The sequence below is a fragment of the Falco cherrug genome, chromosome 9 (assembly GCF_023634085.1).
Source record: "Falco cherrug isolate bFalChe1 chromosome 9, bFalChe1.pri, whole genome shotgun sequence".
NCBI lineage: Eukaryota > Metazoa > Chordata > Aves > Falconiformes > Falconidae > Falco > Falco cherrug.
Window position 1 is genome coordinate 16,380,231 of NC_073705.1, and position 22,641 is coordinate 16,402,871.

Below are 22,641 nucleotides of genomic sequence, written 5' to 3' on the forward strand. Positions count from 1 at the left end.
GCAAGGTGGCACCTGCTCCTCAAGTGAACGAGGGAAAAGCTGAGCTGCCGGGCCCGGCGGGGCACGGAGATGGGCTGCAGCCCGGCCACGAGCCCCGGCCGGTAGAGCCCGGCCATGAGCCACAGCCCGGCGCCCTGCCGGAGCGGGCGGAGCCCGGCGATGAGGCGGAGCCCGGCGATGAGGCGGAGCCCGGCGATGGGCCGGGCCTCCAGGGCGGCAGCGCAGGCTGGGCGGGCCCTGGCTGCTGCCGCTGGTGGGCGAAGCTAAGGCGGCGCAGGCGCGGGGCGGGCGTGGCGGGCGGCAGCGAGCAGAGCAGGCGGGTGGCGGGCGAGGAGAAGGTGAGGGGCGGCGGGGGCCGGGGCGGGCTGGGCCGGCGGTGCTGGGGGTCTGCCGGGTTCGGTTTGGCGGTTCCCCCCCCCCCCCCCCCCCCGACGTCCCCCACACCCTTTTTTGGGTTTTTTGGTCTCATTTTACTGATTTCCCCACCTTGATTTTCTCCCCCGGCCGGCCGCCGCAGCGGCGTATGTGAAAGTCCTAGGTAGGGGAAAGTGTCCCGGAGCGGTTCGGGCTTCCATTTTGGAATTCTGCCAATAATGGGTCCTTCTTTCCCCACCTGGAGGCCGAGGCGCGGCCGGGGCTGCGGGCTGGGGAAAGGGGCAGTTGACCGAACTGCCTGGGGCTTGCTTGGCTGGGGGCTTCACCCTGCTGGAGCACGAACGATTCGGCTCGGAAGACCTAGCCGAAATCAAGCGAATGGCTTATCAGACTAGCTTTTCCGGGGTGAAGTGGGTGTGATTGAAAAATCCGTTGTAGGTTGCTTCTGCCCTTAGTTCACAGTGACTACGCTGCTTGTATTAACATGGCATTTGTCTGTAAGGGTTGTACTTTTCCTTCTCAAAGTCTTTCACAGAGTGGGAGATCTTACTGTCAGGTGTTGATGTTTCACTTAATGTTCAGATTTAATTGCCCTTTATTCATTTTTCCTCAATGCTCTTAGTTATAATGCTAAAAAAACCCCACCCCAAGATACTTCTTTTCATCTCCTTTTAGTTGCAGGATGGAGTATCAAGTCGTTTCCCAAAAACTCTTAGCTGTATGCAGAAGTGGAACGTTTGCAGCTCTGAGCCTCTTGTCGTAAACTCGTCACATTAGATCTTACTTTAGCCTTTTTTTTGGACGTGTTTTGATTTTTATTTTTCTTCCCCCCGGGTGACAAACTCATTGAAGAGCATTTCTCTTGTCCTTACGCTTGGTCTTTTTGCCCAGTGGAGTTGGGGCTGGGGGGTTGACGTCGTTCTCACAGAAGGCATATTCTGTTTGGATTACAGATTATTATTATTATTTTTCACAGCTGAAGGAGTATCAGCAGAAAAATAGCCCTGGAGCAGCTGCAGGAACTAAGAAAAAACGCAAAACTAAAGATGACTGTCGGCCCGAGACACCCACGGGCGATGACCAGCAGCCTCCAGAGAATGTGAGTGCCTCGGTCTTTGTCCCAGCTCATTTGCTACCTCCTTGTTCTCTGGTTTTCTGAACAACGTGACTAGAGCCGGGAAATGGTTATGCGGGTGTAATAGATGACTGGCGCAGCTGCCTGTATCGCCAGCACGCGAAGCGTGCCACAATAGTTAGCAGCTACCGCTGCTGGAAGGTGCACACTAGAGCTCAGGGTACGTGCCAAAGCCGTGTGGGATCATGCGGTGCTGTCACGCAGCCCTGGGTGTGCCCAGAGCTGCTGCTTTGAGCTGCGTGCTCCTGGCCAGCCGGAGGATGCCGGTTTCTTTGGCTCCCTTTGATCGACACTTTCTCTCTGTCCTTTTCTGAGCCGTTCCCCCTTTTCTTTCACCTCCTTCAGATTCAGAACATTCTGAAGGTGCCGGTGTCGGACCTGAAGCGCTCCAATGGGGTAGCCATACCCTCATTGGACAGGGGGAAGGTGAGGCAGTGCTCGTGTCCCTCGCAGTGACTCGCTCTCCCTACTGCATGCTTCAGGTTCTGTTTACACTGACCTCGATTTCTTGGGTGGAGCCTTGTCCTGACATACCCGCTGTCAGTTGCTTGAGTTCTGTTGCTGTTCTTATTAACATGGAGCTAGTTGTTAGCATGCGTTTCCATTGCTCGTAAAGTGCTTGCGCCCTTCTGGGTTGTGTCGAACTGAACGTGTGAAAAAGTGAACCTTGTCAAAACCTCTTCCTCGAGACAGCTGAGCTTTGAGGAAAAGGAGGAGTGTGGGGTGAGGCGATAAACTAACTGAGCTGCTGAGGACAACTGCAGTAGGGAGAGGCAGTGTTTTCTTAGTCTGTATTTCTCCCGCTGTGCGTGTCGTTGCTGTATTTCCTAGGGCCTTGTTTCGGAAGGGCATGACTCTGCTGATCTCCAGGCAAGCAGCTGCCCTGAGGAAGCTGTCTAGTTATTCCTGCCAACCCGTTTTACAGCAGGCGATGAAACTTGCGCAGGGGATGTACAGTCTGGCAAGTTCCAGTACTGGGTTTAAATAGGTTTGGGCAGGAAGTCAGATCCTTTGAGTCAAGCGTTTACAGGCTTTAGCGTCTTCATGTTGCCAGGCTTCTGAAGAGGAAAGGGCGGGAACTATGCCAATAAGCAATAGAAACGTGTTCAGGCACAAACATAAAACCCCAGCCTTTTAAAAAAAATTCTTTTCAGGCAGTTTATTTAAATGTAAGGCTTGATCAAATTGTGATAGAAGCTCAGGGAAGTCACATTTGGTAGCCCAGAATTGTCTTCCACTGTTGCTGTAGCAAAGCTCTGATTTTCGTTCCACTTGCATCATTTTGGTAGCTTATTTTCCTACCATTGTTTCAGTTCAGTTGTCGTAAAGTAACTCCTATTTACTACATATCCGTGCGTCTTTTATCAATAAGCGTAACTATAGTAATCACCAGGGGTACCAGTTAGATGCAGTGAAACCTGCAAGACGGAATGGAGTTCACTCTGGTTTGCCTTTGTATTCCTTTTCTCCTTTTTTTGTGTGATAATACAGCAGCCGTTCTGTCCAGCAGACAGGGTGAAAAGCTGAAAGTCCCTCCAGCTGGAGCTTGTACGTGTAGGTTGCGTACCGGTAGAACCCGAGTGACGTGACATACCGTTAGCTCTGAGGGTGCTGGGTGTGCCTGCCTAGCATCAGAAAGCATGTATTTCGACTGGAGTTTTGCTCGTGTCACGGGGATTATTTTCAGTGAATGCTCGTAAGCTCAGTTTAAGTTAGACCACAGAGAAAGAGGCTGGTTTCACACTGGAGGGTGAGGTGAAGATGGGTGGTCCAGTGCTGTTGCTGAGCTGGCATTTGGTCTTGCGGTGAAGGCCTACCTGGGTCTGCACTTTTAGTCCTGTTCTGAAAAAGGAGAATTCTGTTCCTTCTTGTTTTCCCAGTTTTCTCCCCGCTCTCGTTTTCTTAGCACGGAGAGATACATTTTGATCTGATTGGCTGTTATGTGGACCGTTGTGTCTGGGGTTTCAGAAATCATTTGAAAACTGATCGTGAATTGCAATATGGCATGAAAGGTTTCTTTTTCCAGTTGCCGTCTTGTACAAATCCTGTGTCAGGAAAATGCTGTTCAGAAGCTCACTTGACGCTAATAGGGCAGAAAAGCTGATTGTTGGCATGAGCTTCTGCTGCCATTGGTGTCTTCATGCGAGGCAGACCCTTCCCATCTCAGCCACTTCAGCTTTCTTGGCTGTGAAACGCAGAAAGCCCAGCAAAATGGGACTCCGTGTGCGAAAGCAAATGGATCAAGCATGGCGTGCCAAGCTGAGCAGAATTACTTTTTTTTGCTATGTTATTAGAACCTCACGATGCATAATTTCCCGAGAAGTGTCTTGTTCCTAATTCTCTCTGATTCCAAAAAATCCAGCTGTTCAAATAGTTTATTGAGTTGTTGTTTTTTTTTTAAATTTATTTCAAAACTGTTGGTGGAGGAAGAAGGAAGGTCTTGTGGTTAAGGCACATTACTGTTTTTTGCATCTTGAAGCATTAAGCAAACAGAATGTCTGGACCAGAAGAAATGAAGGAAACATTTTTGACATGTACTGGTGAAGGCATTCCTCTTGTCCATCTGATGTTTCATATTGAGGAGTGTTTGAACCAATAAGGGTGAGGTGACCTGTAGCTGGAAGAAGTAAGGGAATTCCTGACCTTCCTAGGAGCACCTAACATACGTTTTTCCTTGAGAGCACAAGTATCTGTCCTGCGAAAAAGAAACGGAGAAAATTCTGTTTGTTTCCCTCTGCAGTCTTCCACTTTATTGCTTTCCTAAGATGTCTTCACCATTACCGTATTCTTGCTGCTTGATTCACGAGAAAAGTGCTGAGCAGGTAGACGGGGAATGCCAAGAGAGAGATTTCTGGTTCCCTGTGAAGTGCCAAGAAGGAAGTGACTGAAGTAGGAGGGAACCCTTGCAGGTGGCATTGCAAAGAGCTGTGATACATTGGGGGGTTGAATGTTGAAAACGATTATCTCGTCTGTTTTGTAGTGGTTTTAAATTATGGCTTAGCAGAGCTGGATGATGAAATAAATTGCCATGAAACGCTAGAGCACTGCTCTGGGTCTTCATGGCTCTCTGATGCTGTACAAGATAAATGAAGTTGTCGGGTTCACTGTGGGTAGAGGTGTCATCAGATGCTGTTCGTCCTCCCACGAAGGCTGGATGAGAACTTGCATTGCTGCCCAGAAACAGGTTTTTGGCCCTTTTCTGTTTAGTTCCTTCTAGTCATGGGATTCATAGCTCCATGAGGGCCACTGGCACCTGCTCCCAGCCACGCTGAGTTTGGCCTGTTGGTAAATGTCCTCCTTCTAAACTTGTGGTTCATAGCGTGCCGCACATTTCACCAAGATTTACAGGGAGCGTTTGAGTTTGACTCAAAAACCTACCAGTTTTCAGGTAGTCACTGACCTGTTCTTTTCTGTCGTAATCTGCATCCAGCGACCTCTGTTTTCCCCAGATACGTCCTGAAGGTAGCGCTTTTCAGAGCAGAGTGGCCACCATCTGGCTTGGCCCTCGCTCGCTTCTTGGTGTGTCCTTTGCCATTAATCTAGAGTGTGAACTTGAAGAGTTGGGTGACGTTACTGCCCCATGTTAAAGCAGGGAGTTTGATGATGGGACGCTGGTTCTTCAGACTGGCTCTGAGAGGGCACAGGTCTGGGACAGTGTTTGTTTGTGGGTTGACGCAGTCACCTGTTTGCTCTGGGGAGAACACAGGTTCCCTTCCACATGTTTTTACATGATTGATTGTTTACATCTAGTTTTCACAGGCAGATCACAAGGTGACGTCTTGACGTGCGTTTGTTCATTTTGCATGAAGGCTGTAATTCCTGCGATGTGTTTTGTGACAGGCATACTTTGACAGTGATGTTGCCACTCGTAGCGCTGAACAGCTTGCTCCCAATGTCCCTGTGCTATCGAACAGCGACAGTCTACCTAATTGTCGTTCTGTTCTGTCCGCTCCTGGGAGCGTGCAGCTGACACAGGTTTGTGAATTATCATGACTATTGTTATTGAATCATTGAATATTGGTTTGTGATAGCATGGTTTTTTTGAGAAAGATGATCTTCATAAATATGAGACGACTAGTTCAGATTTTCTCCAGTTAAAAACACTACATTCTCCACTCTGCATCTAGTCATGTTCTGTGAGAGCAGAGAGAGCACTAGCATGCACGTGCCCCTGCATTTTCCAGAGCTGTTTTCTTTCCCTTTCTCTCCTGTTAGCAGGGAGTACCCTTAATAAGACAGGTCTCCAGTTAGATCAATCTGTGTTTCCTTTCGGTACTTAAAGATTCAGTTCAGTTTTTTTCCAGCAAAGCGAAGTGTTGATTATGCTGGTAAATAGTAACAGCACACATAAAGCCTGTACCGTTTAGTGTTTCTCCATTCCAGGAAACCTGGGCTCACAGCGCTCAGAAATTATGTGTAAGCCAGGACTGAGGTGGTGGTTTTAAGCTCATGTTTCTCTGGGAAACAGTAATTACTGCTACTGTGGAATCTGAGCCCAGATGTAATCAAGTCTTAGTGACAACATTCACCAATGTGACTCCCATCTTCTTTTACAGGCTTGTAAGTTTTTGTGTTTCAATCCACAGATTCATGAAGCTGAGGATCATAAAAATGCTTTGGATGAGAACAGGTGAGTGTCTGTGTGTGTTTATCAAACAGCTTTGCAACAGGATCCCAACAAATCAAGGCTTTATACCTCCCCGGTGCTGTTCTGATTGGGGCAGTTCTCTGGGAGAAATTGTCATCAGAAGGTCTTCTTTTGTTCCCAGGTCTTTATCATCAACAGAAAGTCTCCGCCAGTTGTCTGAACAACTCAATGGCCTGGTTTCTCAGGTACGGCCTCGTTTTGATCCAATTGTCCTATTAATTCTCTTGATATTTGATGTGGAGCTTTAAGCAGTCAGCTCAAGAAAACACTCTTCAATCTCAGAGGTGTCTGCAGTCATCCTACTAAACAGTATGATATTTAAGCATTGAGAAGCAAAAAAATCCTGGTTTAGAACGCAAACTTTCAGCAGTAGGAAGAAAAGCTGAGTGGGATGAATGGACAGCATGTATTCATGGAAAGATGTATTCTTGATTTAGTGGAAAAGAATCGGAAATCAACCTGCATCATTCACATTAGCTTGTGGCAGAGGGAGTCTGCATCTGTCCTTACCCGGAAAAGTATGTTTTCTGTGTGTGGTAATTTGGAGTGAAAGGTTCTATAAGGAGTGTTATTAGGGTTGTCACTTCTTACGTAGTAGTGACTTGTTGCCTTGGGGAATAAAACTGGCTGACTTGACTGCTTTGCTTGTAGTCTACATCATATGTGAATGGGGAAAGTGGTGTTTCTTCCACAAGTATTAAGGAAATGGAAGTAGGTTGTTCTCAATCTTTGCCCCGCACCACCCCACCCCCCGCCTTTCTTATTTGCTACTGTTGGTAACTGACTGGGACTCTGCTTTCAGCAGTGTTAGCGAGACCTAATTGAATGCACAGTTCTCGTTCATTGCTGTCTAGTGTTGTCTTGTGCTATCATCGGGTAGTTGTGATCAACAGTGGGAGGCAGGTATCGGAGGTGTTTCCAGTTTGGGGACTGGGGATAATCTGGCTTCTGTTCAACTGCCGTTCTTATTTCTGAGTCACTTTTACGTCAAAATGAAGCCTTGGCAGAATGGATAAAATAATGTTGATGTCTCAGCTGCTTTTGTTGAAACGGTAGATTTTTGTTTTGTTTGGAGAATCTGATTATCACAGTTTGATAGGATTTATTTTTCTGTCCTTTTTAAGTACTGCTTTTTTCCTCCCCTCCTCCTCTTCGGCTCCTTCCTTTTTCTCCTGTCTGCATGTGCCCATCAGACACGTTACCAGGAGCTGGCAGTAGCCCTGGGTTCCAGCAATCTTAACGAACAAGCAGTTTGTTACACAGATAGAGGAACTGGTAAGAAACAATCCAACCAACCAGTCTGACATGGTGCTTGCTGCTCCTCCAAGCTCTTTGGGTGTCTGCAAAGTTATGGGTTCTCTCCTAGTGCCACAAGGAAGGCTGCTTACACAGCACTCTGTAGGGAACAAAATGAGCTGCACGGAAAACCTGTTAAGGGGCTCAAAGTCTAAGGCCGCTGGTGAATGTATTGGCTCAACTGAGGAACAAGAAACAGAGTTTTGTCGTTTCCATTTAAGTGTGCTCTGCTGATCTCATCAGGCTTTCCCTGGATGATAAGCATCCTGATAAAACAGCTATTTCTGCGCCTGTCCGAATCCTTGAAACACAGAACTCTGGTGCTGGCAGCAGTGTGAAAACCTGTTTCTGCAGGTGGTGCTGCTGGTCTAACGATATCGGCAGAGTGGGAGCAGTAGGTCTCTGAGAGGGTCTGGGGCTGGTTTCTGATCATATCCTCAGCTTCTCTTGGCACGATGAGTGAACTGCTTTGTCCTGTGGCCTGCATGGATTCCCGCTGCTGCTTTTGAGCCTTCAGCTTTAACGCTGCAAGAAATGCAGCCAAGTGGACTTGTTTCAGTCTGACAAGAGCCTTTCTTGTGTGAAATGCTTTTCCCCATTGTGTTCCTCTGTAAAAGTACACTTTTTGCAAAGTTCAGCATTTCCCGGTGTACCCCGTGACCCCCCCTTGTTGTTTGGTTTTGGGGTTTGGGTTATTTTTGTTCCATTCTGTTTCTTTTTGTGTCTTAGCTGGGCTGCAGAGGAACTTGGCATAGTGCATTGCCCACCCAAGATTCTCCTTGTGTGCCTGCTTTTATGCTTGCCTGCAACTGTGTAGGGCCTTTGCTGCATTTGTGGTCTTGCCTTTGCTTTTGCTGGTTATGTTGTGCATGGGCATTGCTAGAATGAAAACCTCTCGCTCATCACTCTTCCGTCTGTAGTCATCTTTCAAAATGCATTGAAGTAGTAGTAGTAGTAAAGAAAGAGCTTGGACAATGCTTGTTTTTTGGGAAGGCAAAAAAGTCCTCCTGCTTATGTAGTTAGTTACGAGGCATCTGTGAAGAAGCTGTCAGGGAGCCAAGAAGCAAATAGCAAACACAGCAGCACAGTTGTGTGGCAGCCTGGGTAGGCAGCTGCCACCTTTGTCTCCTTCACCTCATATCTAAAGGTGCATTACCTACGGACAACAAATCTCCAAATACTTCACCGCTAAGATGGAAATGGGCTAGGACAGAATTACCCCTTTTCTTTGTATCTGGCTTCAGCGCTCTCATACCACCTCCTGCAGAAGTGTGCCAACACAAGTGCGGCTCTGCATGACTTAAGGCCAGTTCTTCAGCGGAATAAAGGTCTGAGGTCTCAGTTAAAGGAAAAGACTATGTTTTTGTCTGGGTTTTTTGCGGTTTTTATTTTGTTTATTGGTGGTGTTTTTAAAAAAAACCCAGCATTGCTGGCAATCATCCCAATACACCAGGATTACTGTGATCAGTTGCACAGATGTGGGGATGCGAGTTTAACTGAAGGTGGTAGATGCTCAGATGTAGACATGGCGGGGTTTCAGCAGCGGTGTTGGAGAACAACTGTGGCAATCTACTGAGCGATGAAAAACATGCCTGGCATATAAAGTACGTTAGTGAAGGCAGCTCCAGATCTCTTATTTTTAATAGCTAAGGTGAACTTCCTAGTCCTCTACAGAAAGGGCAGTGGAAATTCTGTTTGCATGAATTGGGCATGTATCCTACTTTGTTGAAGTGAAAATGTGTTTCAGATGTATGAGAATCTTTTCTCTTGATACTGGTGCATCAATTTTCTTCCACAGAAACAGCAGAACCAGGAGGCAGTGGATCAGCTGGAGAAGGTAAAGTGTGTCCTGTTTTTGGACAGGCAGAAAAATAGTATCTCGTTCTTGGCGCAGTAGAGAGTGTAGTGGGCTGTGGCACAGGCATGTGTGGTCTTGTCTTGTGTTAGATTCAGTTTCATTTGCAGCGTAGGGTTGAATATTTTGACTTCATGCGTTAGGCCCGCCTGGCAGGTAGCGTTCTTATTTTGACAAAAGCGAACGTTTAAATACTCCTGTATTAGAGGAGTGCGGTGGAGGCAGGAGAATACAAGTCCTTGCCAGTAGCTTGCATCCAAACACTACTGTATTTATGCTAGCAGTGATTGTGCTGTGCTGTTACTGCCATTCTAGGATGGATGAATGATGAAGTCGTTCAAATAAGGCAAGGCTGAAGTATGTCTTCAAAAATACTGCTGTTGTTTCGATGCTGGAAGTACTACCAATGTATCACTGCTTTTTTAGTTTGACACAAAACAAGGGTTACCTATCTACATTTTTGTGCTAAATAGACATCATTTGTTTATACAGGAAAAGATGGAGCTGGAAGAGAAATTTTCTGAAGAGCAAGCCGCGCTGAGGGAACAGCTACAGGTGAGGCAGAGCCTCCATTACAGTAACACTACCTGCCTTCTGCTGTTCTCTGGATTACTGACCATTCGTAGTCTTTACTCGGGAAGCTGCGAGTGCGTTCCTTCAGGAAAACTAGGAGTCAGCCAGACTGTACTTAACTGCACGAGCTCTTTACCTTTACTGGGTTAGCCTTTTGTGGCAACAGTGATGTTGCAATTACAAGCAAAGAAGTTTTGTGCTGAGCTGATTTTCCTTTCCCGAAGGTTCATATCCAGACTATTGGAATTCTAGTTTCCGAGAAGTCTGAGTGTCAGACGGCACTTGCACCTACTCAGCGAGCTGCACGGGAGAAATCAGGTAATTGACTGTGAGCACTCCAGCTCAAGCTGTTGGTCAAAGTGTGAATTTCAAGCCAGAGGCATGACAGTTGCTGGCAGCCAGCTCACAGCACTCGGCGACTCCTCGGTGGGCAATACTTGGCACCATCGCTGCCTCTGTCGCCAGAGCTGCCCCCAAGTGGGAGCATGTTGATCCCATGGCAGTTGAGGTTCTTTTGTGCATCGCTAAAGCCTTGTCAGCCCTGTTCAGCCCCGGCGACTACCCCAGGCTGTTCCTTTCTGACTTTCTTCTGATCCTTTTAAAACGTAGTTCCCTTTTCTCCACCCTCCCTCCCACACAGCTATCGTGTAAAGGTAGGTTTTACCAAGCCCTTCATTCTGCACCAAGTTTGAGCAACTTCTTCTATTAGAAAGAAAGATCCCAACCAACATATTGCCTATTCTGCAGCGGCAGTTTCATCATCTCCCTCAAAGTGAGGATGGTAGTTACAGAGAGCTTTACTGCCCAGAGCTGCTAGTGAACCACCTGTAGAGCCAGGGGCGGAACCAGGTCTACTGACTTGCAAAGCTCTGTGCTGCCTTAAGAGCTTGTTGACAAAGTAGAAAGTGCTGTTCAGCCAGTTCCAAAAAGTTCTTTGTGGTCCAGCCTCAACTCACTCTGTTCTGACTTGTTCAGGAGAAGCCGAGAGCTTTGCTGCTCCTTTACGTTCATCTCGCCAAAGGGTATTGGAGCTGGAACGTACTTTGGCCTTCGTCTCTCTGCTGCAAAAACAGGCAGAGAAGGTAAGAGTCACCTCTGCTTATGCTTCGCCAGGAGCTCTGCCTTTGGCTATTTGCTTGTCCATCCACTAATGCAAAGTCTGTAGTCCCTGCTCGGAGAAGAGGCAGAAAGTACCATTGTTAATTAACCTTGTAAAGCCCTGTGTTCTCCATGGTCAAGGCAAAGTTCGTTCAGGTTTCTGTGACCACTAATCATATGGTCCAGTTGCTGTCTTCAGATCCGACACCTTACTTCATTAGTCTTGCCAGCTCCACGCAACAGAAGCGCCACCGAGACCTTGTCTCAGGAGGGTCTCCATCAGGCACACACTTTAGTATTGATATTAATCCAGAAGTCTGCAGAAACGACCTCACGTTCAGTTAGTAGCATCGCGTTTGAAAAGGCTGAGCAGATTTATTCCTGGCAAATTCAGGAGGTTCTAAGCAAACCTGTCCTGAAGGATTTTGCCAAAGTTCTGATGCTTTCCACTTCAGCTGATGTGCTAAAGGTGAAGTATTTTGCTGAAGTCTGCAGCTGAATCAGTCATTTCTTTTTTTCTCCAGCATAACGAAGAGTTAATGAAGGAGCGAGAAGACCTGAAACAGGAGCTGTACAAACAGAGGTAGGTCCATTTACTGCTTGTTACTGCAGAGTAACACTGCTCTTCGCGGTAGAGCCACAAAACATCACAAGGGGCATGCACCACAGGTGGTGACTTGGGAGGCTGGATATTCAACTTAAAAAAAGTGACTGGATGTGATGTTTCTGTGATTCTAACTGTTACATATAGCTGGATTGTAAATGTATGACATGTACTTGACCAGACCCATAGTACATACAGTGATGCTGCTTTAATTTTGGTTTGTTTCAGCAAAAGTAGTGAGGAAATAAAGCAGCAGAATGCAGAGCTGTCAGAGAAGGTTCGCTGCCTGGTTTCCGAGATCTCAGCCAAGGAGTTGGATATGGAGGATTTGCGTAAGAAACTGGAAATGGCTGAACGGATGATCCAACAGGTGACCATACTGCTTCCAGGCTGTGAGGGTAGATCGCACTGACCGCTGTAAGACTTTGCTCCTGAGAGTGGGGGCAAGGCTTAACTCTTGTTCGGAAAGGAAGGCACAAAACCTCATCGAGGCATCCTCTTGGTCAAAGGCCTTCAGCGAGGCCTCTGAGGAACAGAAGGTCTGTTTGAAGGAGCTGGAGCAGTAGACTGAAAGCTGTTGTGACACTGGTCTGCGAAAAGAATGTTGTACAATATGAGAGGGTGACTGAACATACAGGGCGTGACAATACGATGACTTTTCCTGCTTTGTATCTGTTTGGCATTTTGGTTACGCAGCTGTCTCGTGGTCTCACTGAGAAGCCAGTTGAATAGGGGTGGTGTTTGTACCCACCCTTGCAGAAGGTGAATTGGACAATGGTAACTCAAAGGTCAGCTGGGGAAAGTTAAGAGAAGCAGCCAGTTAGGAAGGGAATTCAGGAAGCCAGCTGTTAGCAGTTCAGAGAGCAAGCTTGTGTGAACCTGAGCCTGTGAGGGAAGAAACTGCTCTTTTGTTTATTTTTGGTTTTGTTTTTTTTTCTTCCTCCCCAGTCAGTGGCTTAAGTTACCCTTGAAATAAAGGCAGCTGCTCCTCTTCTGGGAAAAGTACTGTGTGCCAACTGACATGCTCCAGACATTGGCTTTAAATTCCTGACGTGTTTGACAACTTTTAAAATCACAAGCTTGTATACCATCTGATCTGGCTGTGTAATACAGACTCTGGAAATGCACAAAGTTTCTGAGCCAGTTTTTTCCCTGCTCTCATTTTCTTAGCACGGAGAGATACATTTTGATCTGATTGGCTGTTATGTGGACCGTTGTGTCTGGGGTTTCAGAAATCATTTGAAAACTGATCGTGAATTGCAATATGGCATGAAAGATTTCTTTTTCCAGTTGCCGTCTTGTACAAATCCTGCGTCAGGAAAATGCTGTTCAGAAGCTCACTTGACGCTAATAGGGCAGAAAAGCTGATTGTTGGCATGAGCTTCTGCTGCCGTTGGTGTCTTTAATGCGAGGCAGACCCTTCCCATCTCAGCCACTTCAGCTTTCTTGGCTGTGAAACGCAGAAAGCCCAGCAAAATGGGACTCCGTGTGCGAAAGCAAATGGATCAAGCATGGCGTGCCAAGCTGAGCAGAATTACTTTTTTTTTTGCTATGTTATTAGAACCTCACGATGCATAATTTCCCGAGAAGTGTCTTGTTCCTAATTCTCTCTGATTCCAAAAAATCCAGCTGTTCAAATAATTTATTGAGTTGTTGGGTTTTTTTTAAATTTATTTCAAAACTGTTGGTGGAGGAAGAAGGAAGGTCTTGTGGTTAAGGCACATTACTGTTTTTTGCATCTTGAAGCGTTAAGCAAACAGAATGTCTGGACCAGAAGAAATGAAGGAAACATTTTTGACATGTACTGGTGAAGGCATTCCTCTTGTCCATCTGATGTTTCATATTGAGGAGTGTTTGAACCAATAAGGGTGAGGTGACCTGTAGCTGGAAGAAGTAAGGGAATTCCTGACCTTCCTAGGAGCACCTAACATACGTTTTTCCTTGAGAGCACAAGTGTCTGTCCTGCGAAAAAGAAACGGAGAAAATTCTGTTTGTTTCCCTCTGCAGTCTTCCACTTTATTGCTTTCCTAAGATGTCTTCACCATTACCATATTCTTGCTGCTTGATTCACGAGAAAAGTGCTGAGCAGGTAGACGGGGAATGCCAAGAGAGAGATTTCTGGTTCCCTGTGAAGTGCCAAGAAGGAAGTGACTGAAGTAGGAGGGAACCCTTGCAGGTGGCATTGCAAAGAGCTGTGATACATTGGGGGGTTGAATGTTGAAAACGATTATCTCGTTTGTTTTGTAGTGGTGTTAAATTATGGCTTGGCAGACCTGGATGATGAAATAAATTGCCATGAAACGCTAGAGCACTGCTCTGGGTCTTCATGGCTCTCTGATGCTGTACAAGATAAATGAAGTTGTCGGGTTCACTGTGGGTAGAGGTGTCATCAGATGCTGTTCGTCCTCCCACGAAGGCTGGATGAGAACTTGCATTGCTGCCCAGAAACAGGTTTTTGGCCCTTTTCTGTTTAGTTCCTTCTAGTCATGGGATTCATAGCTCCATGAGGGCCACTGGCACCTGCTCCCAGCCACGCTGAGTTTGGCCTGTTGGTAAATGTCCTCCTTCTAAACTTGTGGTTCATAGCGTGCCGCACATTTCACCAAGATTTACAGGGAGCGTTTGAGTTTGACTCAAAAACCTACCAGTTTTCAGGTAGTCACTGACCTGTTCTTTTCTGTCGTAATCTGCATCCAGCGACCTCTGTTTTCCCCAGATACGTCCTGAAGGTAGCGCTTTTCAGAGCAGAGTGGCCACCATCTGGCTTGGCCCTCGCTCGCTTCTTGGTGTGTCCTTTGCCATTAATCCAGAGTGTGAACTTGAAGAGTTGGGTGACGTTACTGCCCCGTGTTTTCAGGTATGGCCTCGTTTGATCCATTTGTCCTATTAATTCTCTTGATATTTGATGTGGAGCTTTAAGCAGTCAGCTCCAGAAAACACTCTTCAATCTCAGAGGTTTCTGCAGTCATCCTACTAAACAATATGATATTTAAGCATTGAGAAGCAAAAAAATCCTGGTTTAGAACGTAAACTTTCAGCAGTAGGAAGAAAAGCTGAGTGGGATGAATGAACAGCATGTATTCATGGAAAGATGTATTCTTGATTTAGTGGAAAAGAATCGGAAATCAACCTGCATCATTCACATTAGCTTGTGGCAGAGGGAGTCTGCATCTGTCCTTACCCGGAAAAGTATGTTTTCTGTGTGTGGTAATTTGGAGTGAAAGGTGCTATAAGGAGTGTTATTAGGGTAGTCACTTCTTACGTAGTAGTGACTTGTTGCCTTGGGGAATAAAACTGGCTGACTTGACTGCTTTGCTTGTAGTCTACATCATATGTGAATGGAGAAAGTGCTGTTTCTTCCACAAATATTAAGGAAATGGAAGTAGGTTGTTCTCAGTCTTATCTCTACACCTCGCCCCCCCCACCCCCCTACCCCCCTTTCTTATTTGCTACTGTTGGTAGCTGACTGGGACCCTGCTTTCAGCAGTGTTAGCGAGACCTAATTGAATGCACAGTTCACGTTCATTGCTGACTAGTGTTGTCTTGTGCTATCATCGGGTAGTTGTGGTCAACACTGGGAGGCAGGTATCGGAGGTGTTTCCAGTTTGGGGACTGGGGATAATCTGGCTTCCGTGCAACGTCCGTTCTTATTTCTGAGTCACTTTTACGTCAAAATGAAGCCTTGGCAGAATGGATAAAATATGTTGATGTCTCAGCTGCTTTTGTTGAAACGGTAGATTTTTGTTTTGTTTGGAGAATCTGATTATCACAGTTTGATAGGATTTATTTTTCTGTCCTTTTTAAGTACTGCTTTTTTCCTCCCCTCCTCCTCTTCGGCTCCTTCCTTTTTCTCCTGTCTGCATGTGCCCATCAGACACGTTACCAGGAGCTGGCAGTAGCCCTGGGTTCCAGCAATCTTAACGAACAAGCAGTTTGTTACACAGATAGAGGAACTGGTAAGAAACAATCCAACCAACCAGTCTGACATGGTGCTTGCTGCTCCTCCAAGCTCTTTGGGTGTCTGCAAAGTTATGGGTTCTCTCCTAGTGCCACAAGGAAGGCTGCTTACACAGCACTCTGTAGGGAACAAAATGAGCTGCACGGAAAACCTGTTAAGGGGCTCAAAGTCTAAGGCCGCTGGTGAATGTATTGGCTCAACTGAGGAACAAGAAACAGAGTTTTGTCGTTTCCATTTAAGTGTGCTCTGCTGATCTCATCAGGCTTTCCCTGGATGATAAGCATCCTGATAAAACAGCTATTTCTGCGCCTGGTCCGAATCCTTGAAACACAGAATTCTGGTGCTGGCAGCAGTGTGAAAACCTGTTTCTGCAGGTGGTGCTGCTGGTCTAACGATACCGGCAGAGTGGGAGCAGTAGGTCTCTGAGAGGGTCTGGGGCTGGTTTCTGATCATATCCTCAGCTTCCCTTGGCACGATGAGTGAACTGTGGCCTGCATGGATTCCCGCTGCTGCTTTTGAGCCTTCAGCTTTAACGCTGCAAGAAATGCAGCCAAGTGGACTTGTTTCAGTCTGACAAGAGCCTTTCTTGTGTGAAATGCTTTTCCCCATTGTGTTCCTCTGTAAAAGTACACTTTTTGCAAAGTTCAGCATTTCCCGGTGTACCCCGTGACCCCCCCTTGTTGTTTGGTTTTGGGGTTTGGGTTATTTTTGTTCCATTCTGTTTCTTTTTGTGTCTTAGCTGGGCTGCAGAGGAACTTGGCATAGTGCATTGCCCACCCAAGATTCTCCTTGTGTGCCTGCTTTTATGCTTGCCTGCAACTGTGTAGGGCCTTTGCTGCATTTGTGGTCTTGCCTTTGCTTTTGCTGGTTATGTTGTGCATGGGCATTGCTAGAATGAAAACCTCTCGCTCATCGCTCTTCCATCTGTAGTCATCTTTCAAAATGCATTGAAGTAGTAGTAGTAGTAGTAGTAGTAGTAAAGAAAGAGAGCTTGGACAATGCTTGTTTTTTGGGAAGGCAAAAAAGTCCTCCTGCTTATGTAGTTAGTTACGAGGCATCTGTGAAGAAGCTGTCAGGAAGCCAAGAAGCAAATAGCAAACACAGCAGCACAGTTGTGTGGCAGCCTGGGTAGGCAGCGGCCACCTTTGTCTCCTTCACCTCATATCTAAAGGTGTATTACCTACGGACAACAAATCTCCAAATACTTCACCGCTAAGATGGAAATGGGCTAGGACAGAATTACCCCTTTTCTTTGTATCTGGCTTCAGCGCTCTCATACCACCTCCTGCAGAAGTGTGCCAACACAAGTGCGGCTCTGCGTGACTTAAGGCCAGTTCTTCAGTGGAATAAAGGTCTGAGGTCTCAGTTAAAGGAAAAGACTACGTTTTTGTCTGGGTTTTTTGGTTGTGGGTTTTTTTTTATTGGTGGTGTTTTTAAAAAAAACCCAGCATTTCTGGCAGTCATCCCAATACACCAGGATTACTGTGATCAGTTGCACAGATGTGGGGGTGCGAGTTTAACTGAAGGTGGTAGATGCTCAGATGTAGACATGGCGGGGTTTCAGCAGCGGTGTTGGAGAACAACTGTGGCAATCTACTGAGCGATGAAAAAGATGCCTGGCATATAAAGTACATTAGTGAAGGCAGCTCCAGATCTCTTATTTTTAATAGCTAAGATGAACTTCCTAGTCCTTTACAGAAAGGACAGTGGAAATTCTGTTTGCATGAATTGGGCATGTATCCTACTTTGAAGTGAAAATGTGTTTCAGATGTATGAGAATCTTTTCTCTTGATACTGGTGCATCAATTTTCTTCCACAGAAACAGCAGAACCAGGAGGCAGTGGATCAGCTGGAGAAGGTAAAGTGTGTCCTGTTTTTGGACAGGCAGAAGAATAGTATCTCTTTCTTGGCGCAGTAGAGAGTGTAGTGGGCTGTGGCACAGGCACGTGTGGTCTTGTCTTGTGTTAGATTCAGTTTCATTTGCAGCGTAGGCTTGAATATTTTGACTTCATGCGTTAGGCCTGCCTGGCAGATAGCGTTCTTATTTTGACAAAAGCGAACGTTTAAATACTCCTGTCTTAGAGGATTGTGGTGGAGGCAGGAGAATACAAGTCCTTGCCAGTAGCTTGCATCCAAACACTACCGTATTTATGCTAGCAGTGATTGTGCTGTGCTGTTACTGCCGTTCTAGGATGGATGAATAATGAAGTCGTTCAAATAAGGCAAGGCTGAAGTATGTCTTCAAAAATACTGCTGTCGTTTTGATGCTGGAAGTACTACCAATGTATCACTGCTTTTTTAGTTTGACACAAAACAAGGGTTACCTATCTACATTTTTGTGCTAAATAGACATCATTTGTTTATACAGGAGAAGAAGGAGCTGGAAGAGAAATTTTCTAAAGAGCAAGCAGCGCTGAGGGAACAGCTACAGGTGAGGCAGAGCCTCCATTACAGTCATACTGCCTGCCTTCTGCTGTTCTCTGGATTACTGACCATTCGTAGTCTTTACTCGGGAAGCCGCGAGCGCGTTCCTTCAGGAAAACTGGGAGTCAGCCAGACTGTACTTAACTGCACGAGCTCTTTACCTTTACTGAGTTAGCCTTTTGTGGCAACAGTGATGTTGCAATTACAAGCAAAGAAGTTTTGTGCTGAGCCGATTTTCCTTTCCCAAAGGTTCATATCCAGACTATTGGAATTCTAGTTTCCGAGAAGTCTGAGTGTCAGACGGCACTTGCACCTACTCAGCGAGCTGCACAGGAGAAATCAGGTAATTGACTGTGAGCACTCCAGCTCAAGCTGTTGGTCAAAGTGTGAATTTCAAGCCAGAGGCATGACAGTTGCTGGCAGCCAGCTCACAGCACTCGGCGACTCCTCGGTGGGCAATACTTGGCACCATCGCTGCCTCTGTCGCCAGAGCTGCCCCCAAGTGGGAGCATGTTGATCCCATGGCAGTTGAGGTTCTTTTGTGCATCGCTAAAGCCTTGTCAGCCCTGTTCAGCCCCGGTGACTACCCCAGGCTGTTCCTTTCTGACTTTCTTCTGATCCTTTTAAAACGTAGTTCCCTTTTCTCCACCCTCCCTCCCACACAGCTATCGTGTAAAGGTAGGTTTTACCAAGCCCTTCATTCTGCACCAAGTTTGAGCAACTTCTTCTATTAGAAAGAAAGATCCCAACCAACATATTGCCTATTCTGCAGCGGCAGTTTCATCATCTCCCTCAAAGTGAGGATGGTAGTTACAGAGAGCTTTACTGCCCAGAGCTGCTAGTGAACCACCTGTAGAGCCAGGGGTGGAACTAGGTCTACTGACTTACAAAGCTCTGTGCTGCCTTAAGAGCTTGTTGACAAAGCAGAAAGTGCTGTTCAGCCAGTTCCAAAAAGTTCTTTGTGGTCCAGCCTCAACTCACTCTGTTCTGACTTGTTCAGGAGAAGCCGAGAGCTTTGCTGCTCCTTTACGTTCATCTCGCCAAAGGGTATTGGAGCTGGAACGTACTTTGGCCTTCGTCTCTCTGCTGCAAAAACAGGCAGAGAAGGTAAGAGTCACCTCTGCTTATGCTTCGCCAGGAGCTCTGCCTTTGGCTATTTGCTTGTCAGTCCACTAATGCAAAGTCTGTAGTCCCTGCTCGGAGAAGAGGCAGAAAGTACCATTGTTAATTGTTAATTAACCTTGTAAAGCCCTGTGTTCTCCATGGTCAAGGCAAAGTTCATTCAGGTTTCTGTGACCACTAATCATATGGTCCAGTTGCTGTCTTCAGATCCGGCACCTTACTTCATTAGTCTTGCCAGCTCCACGCAACAGAAGCGCCACCGAGACCTTGTCTCAGGAGGGTCTCCATCAGGCACACACTTTAGTATTGATATTAATCCAGAAGTCTGCAGAAACGACCTCACGTTCAGTTAGTAGCATCGCGTTTGAAAAGGCTGAGCAGATTTATTCCTGGCAAATTCAGGAGGTTCTAAGCAAACCTGTCCTGAAGGATTTTGCCAAAGTTCTGATGCTTTCCACTTCAGCTGATCTGCTAAAGGTGAAGTATTTTGCTGAAGTCTGCAGCTGAATCAGTCATTTCTTTTTTTCTCCAGCATAACGAAGAGTTAATGAAGGAGCGAGAAGACCTGAAACAGGAGCTGTACAAACAGAGGTAGGTCCATTTACTGCTTGTTACTGCAGAGTAACACTGCTCTTCGCGGTAGAGCCACAAAACATCACAAGGGGCATGCACCACAGGTGGTGACTTGGGAGGCTGGATATTCAACTTAAAAAAAGTGACTGGATGTGATGTTTCTGTGATTCTAACTGTTACAAATAGCTGGATTGTAAATATATGACATGTACTTGACCAGACCCATAGTACATACAGTGATGCTGCTTTAATTTTGGTTTGTTTCAGCAAAAGTAGTGAGGAAATAAAGCAGCAGAATGCAGAGCTGTCAGAGAAGGTTCGCTGCCTGGTTTCCGAGATCTCAGCCAAGGAGTTGGATATGGAGGATTTGCGTAAGAAACTGGAAATGGCTGGACGGATGATCCAACAGGTGACCATACTGCTTCCAGGCTGTGAGGGTAGATCGCACTGACCGTTGTAAGACTTTGCTCCTGAGAGTGGGGGCAAGGCTTAACTCTTGTTCGGAAAGGAAGGCACAAAACCTCATCGAGGCATCCTCTTGGTCAAAGGCCTTCAGCGAGGCCTCTGAGGAACAGAAGGTCTGTTTGAAGGAGCTGGAGCAGTAGACTGAAAGCTGTTGTGACACTGGTCTGTGAAAAGAATGTTCTACAACATGAGAGGGTGACTGAACATACAGGGCGTGACAATACGATGGCTTTTCCTGCTTTGTATCTGTTTGGCATTTTGGTTACGCAGCTGTCATGTGGTCTCACTGAGAAGCCAGTTGAATAGGGGTGGTGTTTGTACCCACCCTTGCAGAAGGTGAATTGGACAATGGTAACTCAAAGGTCAGCTGGGGAAAGTTAAGAGAAGCAGCCAGTTAGGAAGGGAATTCAGGAAGCCAGCTGTTAGCAGTTCAGAGAGCAAGCTTGTGTGAACCTGAGCCTGTGAGGGAAGAAACTGCTCTTTTGTTTATTTTTGGTTTTGTTTTTTTTTCTTCCTCCCCAGTCAGTGGCTTAAGTTACCCTTGAAATAAAGGCAGCTGCTCCTCTTCTGGGAAAAGTACTGTGTGCCAACTGACATGCTCCAGACATTGGCTTTAAATTCCTGACGTGTTTGACAACTTTTAAAATCACAAGCTTGTATACCATCTGATCTGGCTGTGTAATACAGACTCTGGAAATGCACAAAGTTTCTGAGCCAGATTTTTAAATTAAGAGAATAGGTTTTAATCAAAAAAATAGTGAATATAAAATTGGTAGGGAGGAGCTGTCTAGTTCAGCCTGTTTTACAGGGCTAAAATCCAAGCTTTTTCATTTTAATCTCCTTCTCCCTCTCCTTTTTTTTCTTTTTCATTGAACATCACCGTGTGTTGGAGCACTTTAAGGTTGCAACATGGATCATGTGGCAGGATGCTATCAGGGGAAAGGCTATGCAGAAGTGGCATGTTAACATTTTGCCATAACTTTTTGTTTTTTCTTGGCAGTTCTCAAGTCAGGCTGGGATTCTTGATGCAAAGCAGCAGTTGCAGGTGGCACTGGAGAAGGCAGGCCTGTTAACCCAGGTTGCTCAGGGGTTGTACGAAATGACATCCACATCTTCATGTCTGTAGAGAAACTTGTGTGGCAGAAGAATGCAGCCTGAGCTTTGCGTTGACACTGGTTTCTTCAGGCTTTATCCCTGAAGCAGTCACTGCCAAATTTATTTAGCCAATGTGATTTTCTTTGTGTTTTATTTTGTTTTGAACAGCTCTCGGAGTCAGTTCACCAGCTCCAGGCAGAAAGAGATCAGTATGTAGAGAAACTGAAGGAGGAGCAGAGCATTTGGCAGCAGCAGGTGCAGCAGCTCTCTGAACAGGTAACACCAGGGGCAGCATCACAGCTGCTTTAGACAAACACAGGCAGGAGTGAATGCACCATGAACATTGTTTTAACTTTTATTGTGTGGCCTTGCAGGTCCATGCAATGGCAGACGAGAAGGAGGAGCATATGGCCCGAGGAGATGATGACGTGGACTCCTGAGTTCGACCAGAAGACCTTTTTATTAGTCCAGAACCCACGCTTATAATATCCTCGTTTGCTGTTCACGCGCCCCATACTAAAGTATCGTTGGTTCACACACGTCTTGGCTACATAGAATTGGTTAATTACTAAGCTGCAAATGCACTGAACCTCTTGCATTTTTTTTCTCTCTTCTTTCTTATCTCTGTGAGTTTCATGTTCTCAGCCAGCCGCCGAGATGTGGCATCGCGCATCCGCTCTGGCCTTGCTTCATATCGCGTCTTCCTTCCAGGCGTTCAGCCAACCTTATCTTACTTTCTCTCTTCTTTAGCCTTCAAGGCCCTTCACAGGCATCGTAGCCTCCAGCACTGGACATAAAGCTCTCTACACTTCCCCCGTCTTTATTTTGAACAGAAACAACATTAGAGGTTAAACTACTTTTGAATCATAGATCTTACACAGTTCAGCGTACAGGGAATAATGGTCAATATAAGTACAATTAGCAATAACAGTATTCCTCTGCGAGTTGTAAACTCCTGCAACCATCTGGTGGTTCCCCAAGACTTGAAAAGATTCCGCAACCAATCTCCCAATAGTTCATGCTGTGAGCCCTGTGACATGTCCTTCAATTTTTGTAACTGAGTGTGAATCGATGCGGAATGGCCCGGAAGGTTCATACAACACATTCCTTAGTGCTGTGCACTATAGGCTACTGCAGAGGAACGAAGCTGGGTTAATTAGCATTGATAATATACAGCCGTGGGCTGGCTTCAGGGGCGGTGGGTTGGCTGGTGTAGACAAGGTGCAGCTGTGGCTGGTTCTGTGAAGCGGTTGGGCAGCCGAGGAAGAGAGGGCAGCCAAGGAAGAGAGGGGAGGAAGAAGCAGAGAGGGTGAGTGTGCCCTGGATGAGTCAAGACGAGACGAGAAGGCAGCAGAGGGACTGCCATGAAAAGTGTGGTGGTAAAAGACCTTGTTGCAGCTGGCTAGTTTGGAGAGTGCTG

At 46.4% G+C, this 22,641-nt stretch overlaps 1 protein-coding gene and 1 long non-coding RNA gene across 2 annotated transcripts; both read left to right on the forward strand.

Moving 5' to 3' along the window:
* Window positions 1-234: 234 nt before the first annotated feature.
* LOC129736831 (golgin subfamily A member 2-like) lies at window positions 235-21,760 on the forward strand. The gene is made up of 11 exons (XM_055721079.1): window positions 235-338; window positions 1,352-1,474; window positions 1,856-1,936; window positions 9,253-9,291; window positions 9,802-9,864; window positions 10,107-10,200; window positions 10,858-10,964; window positions 11,505-11,563; window positions 11,813-11,954; window positions 21,390-21,497; window positions 21,596-21,760. The coding sequence occupies exons 5-11, from the start codon at window positions 9,808-9,810 to the stop codon at window positions 21,659-21,661; spliced, it is 633 nt and encodes a 210-aa protein (XP_055577054.1). The 5' UTR covers window positions 235-338; window positions 1,352-1,474; window positions 1,856-1,936; window positions 9,253-9,291; window positions 9,802-9,807; the 3' UTR covers window positions 21,662-21,760.
* On the forward strand, window positions 5,456-6,830 carry LOC129736858 (uncharacterized). Its single transcript, XR_008733961.1, has 4 exons — window positions 5,456-5,485; window positions 6,097-6,140; window positions 6,280-6,343; window positions 6,810-6,830. It is a non-coding gene; the product is annotated as an uncharacterized LOC129736858 (long non-coding RNA).
* Window positions 21,761-22,641: the final 881 nt, after the last annotated feature.

Excerpts from the sequence above, each read along its gene's own strand:
- LOC129736831 (XM_055721079.1), top strand. The coding sequence starts at position 9,808 with ATGGAGCTGGAAGAGAAATTTTCTGAAGAGCAAGCCGCGCTGAGGGAA. Across the intron at positions 9,865-10,106 it reads CGCTGAGGGAACAGCTACAG|GTTCATATCCAGACTATTGG; the intron begins GTGAGGCAGAGC and ends CCTTTCCCGAAG. Across the intron at positions 11,955-21,389 it reads CTGAACGGATGATCCAACAG|CTCTCGGAGTCAGTTCACCA; the intron begins GTGACCATACTG and ends TGTTTTGAACAG.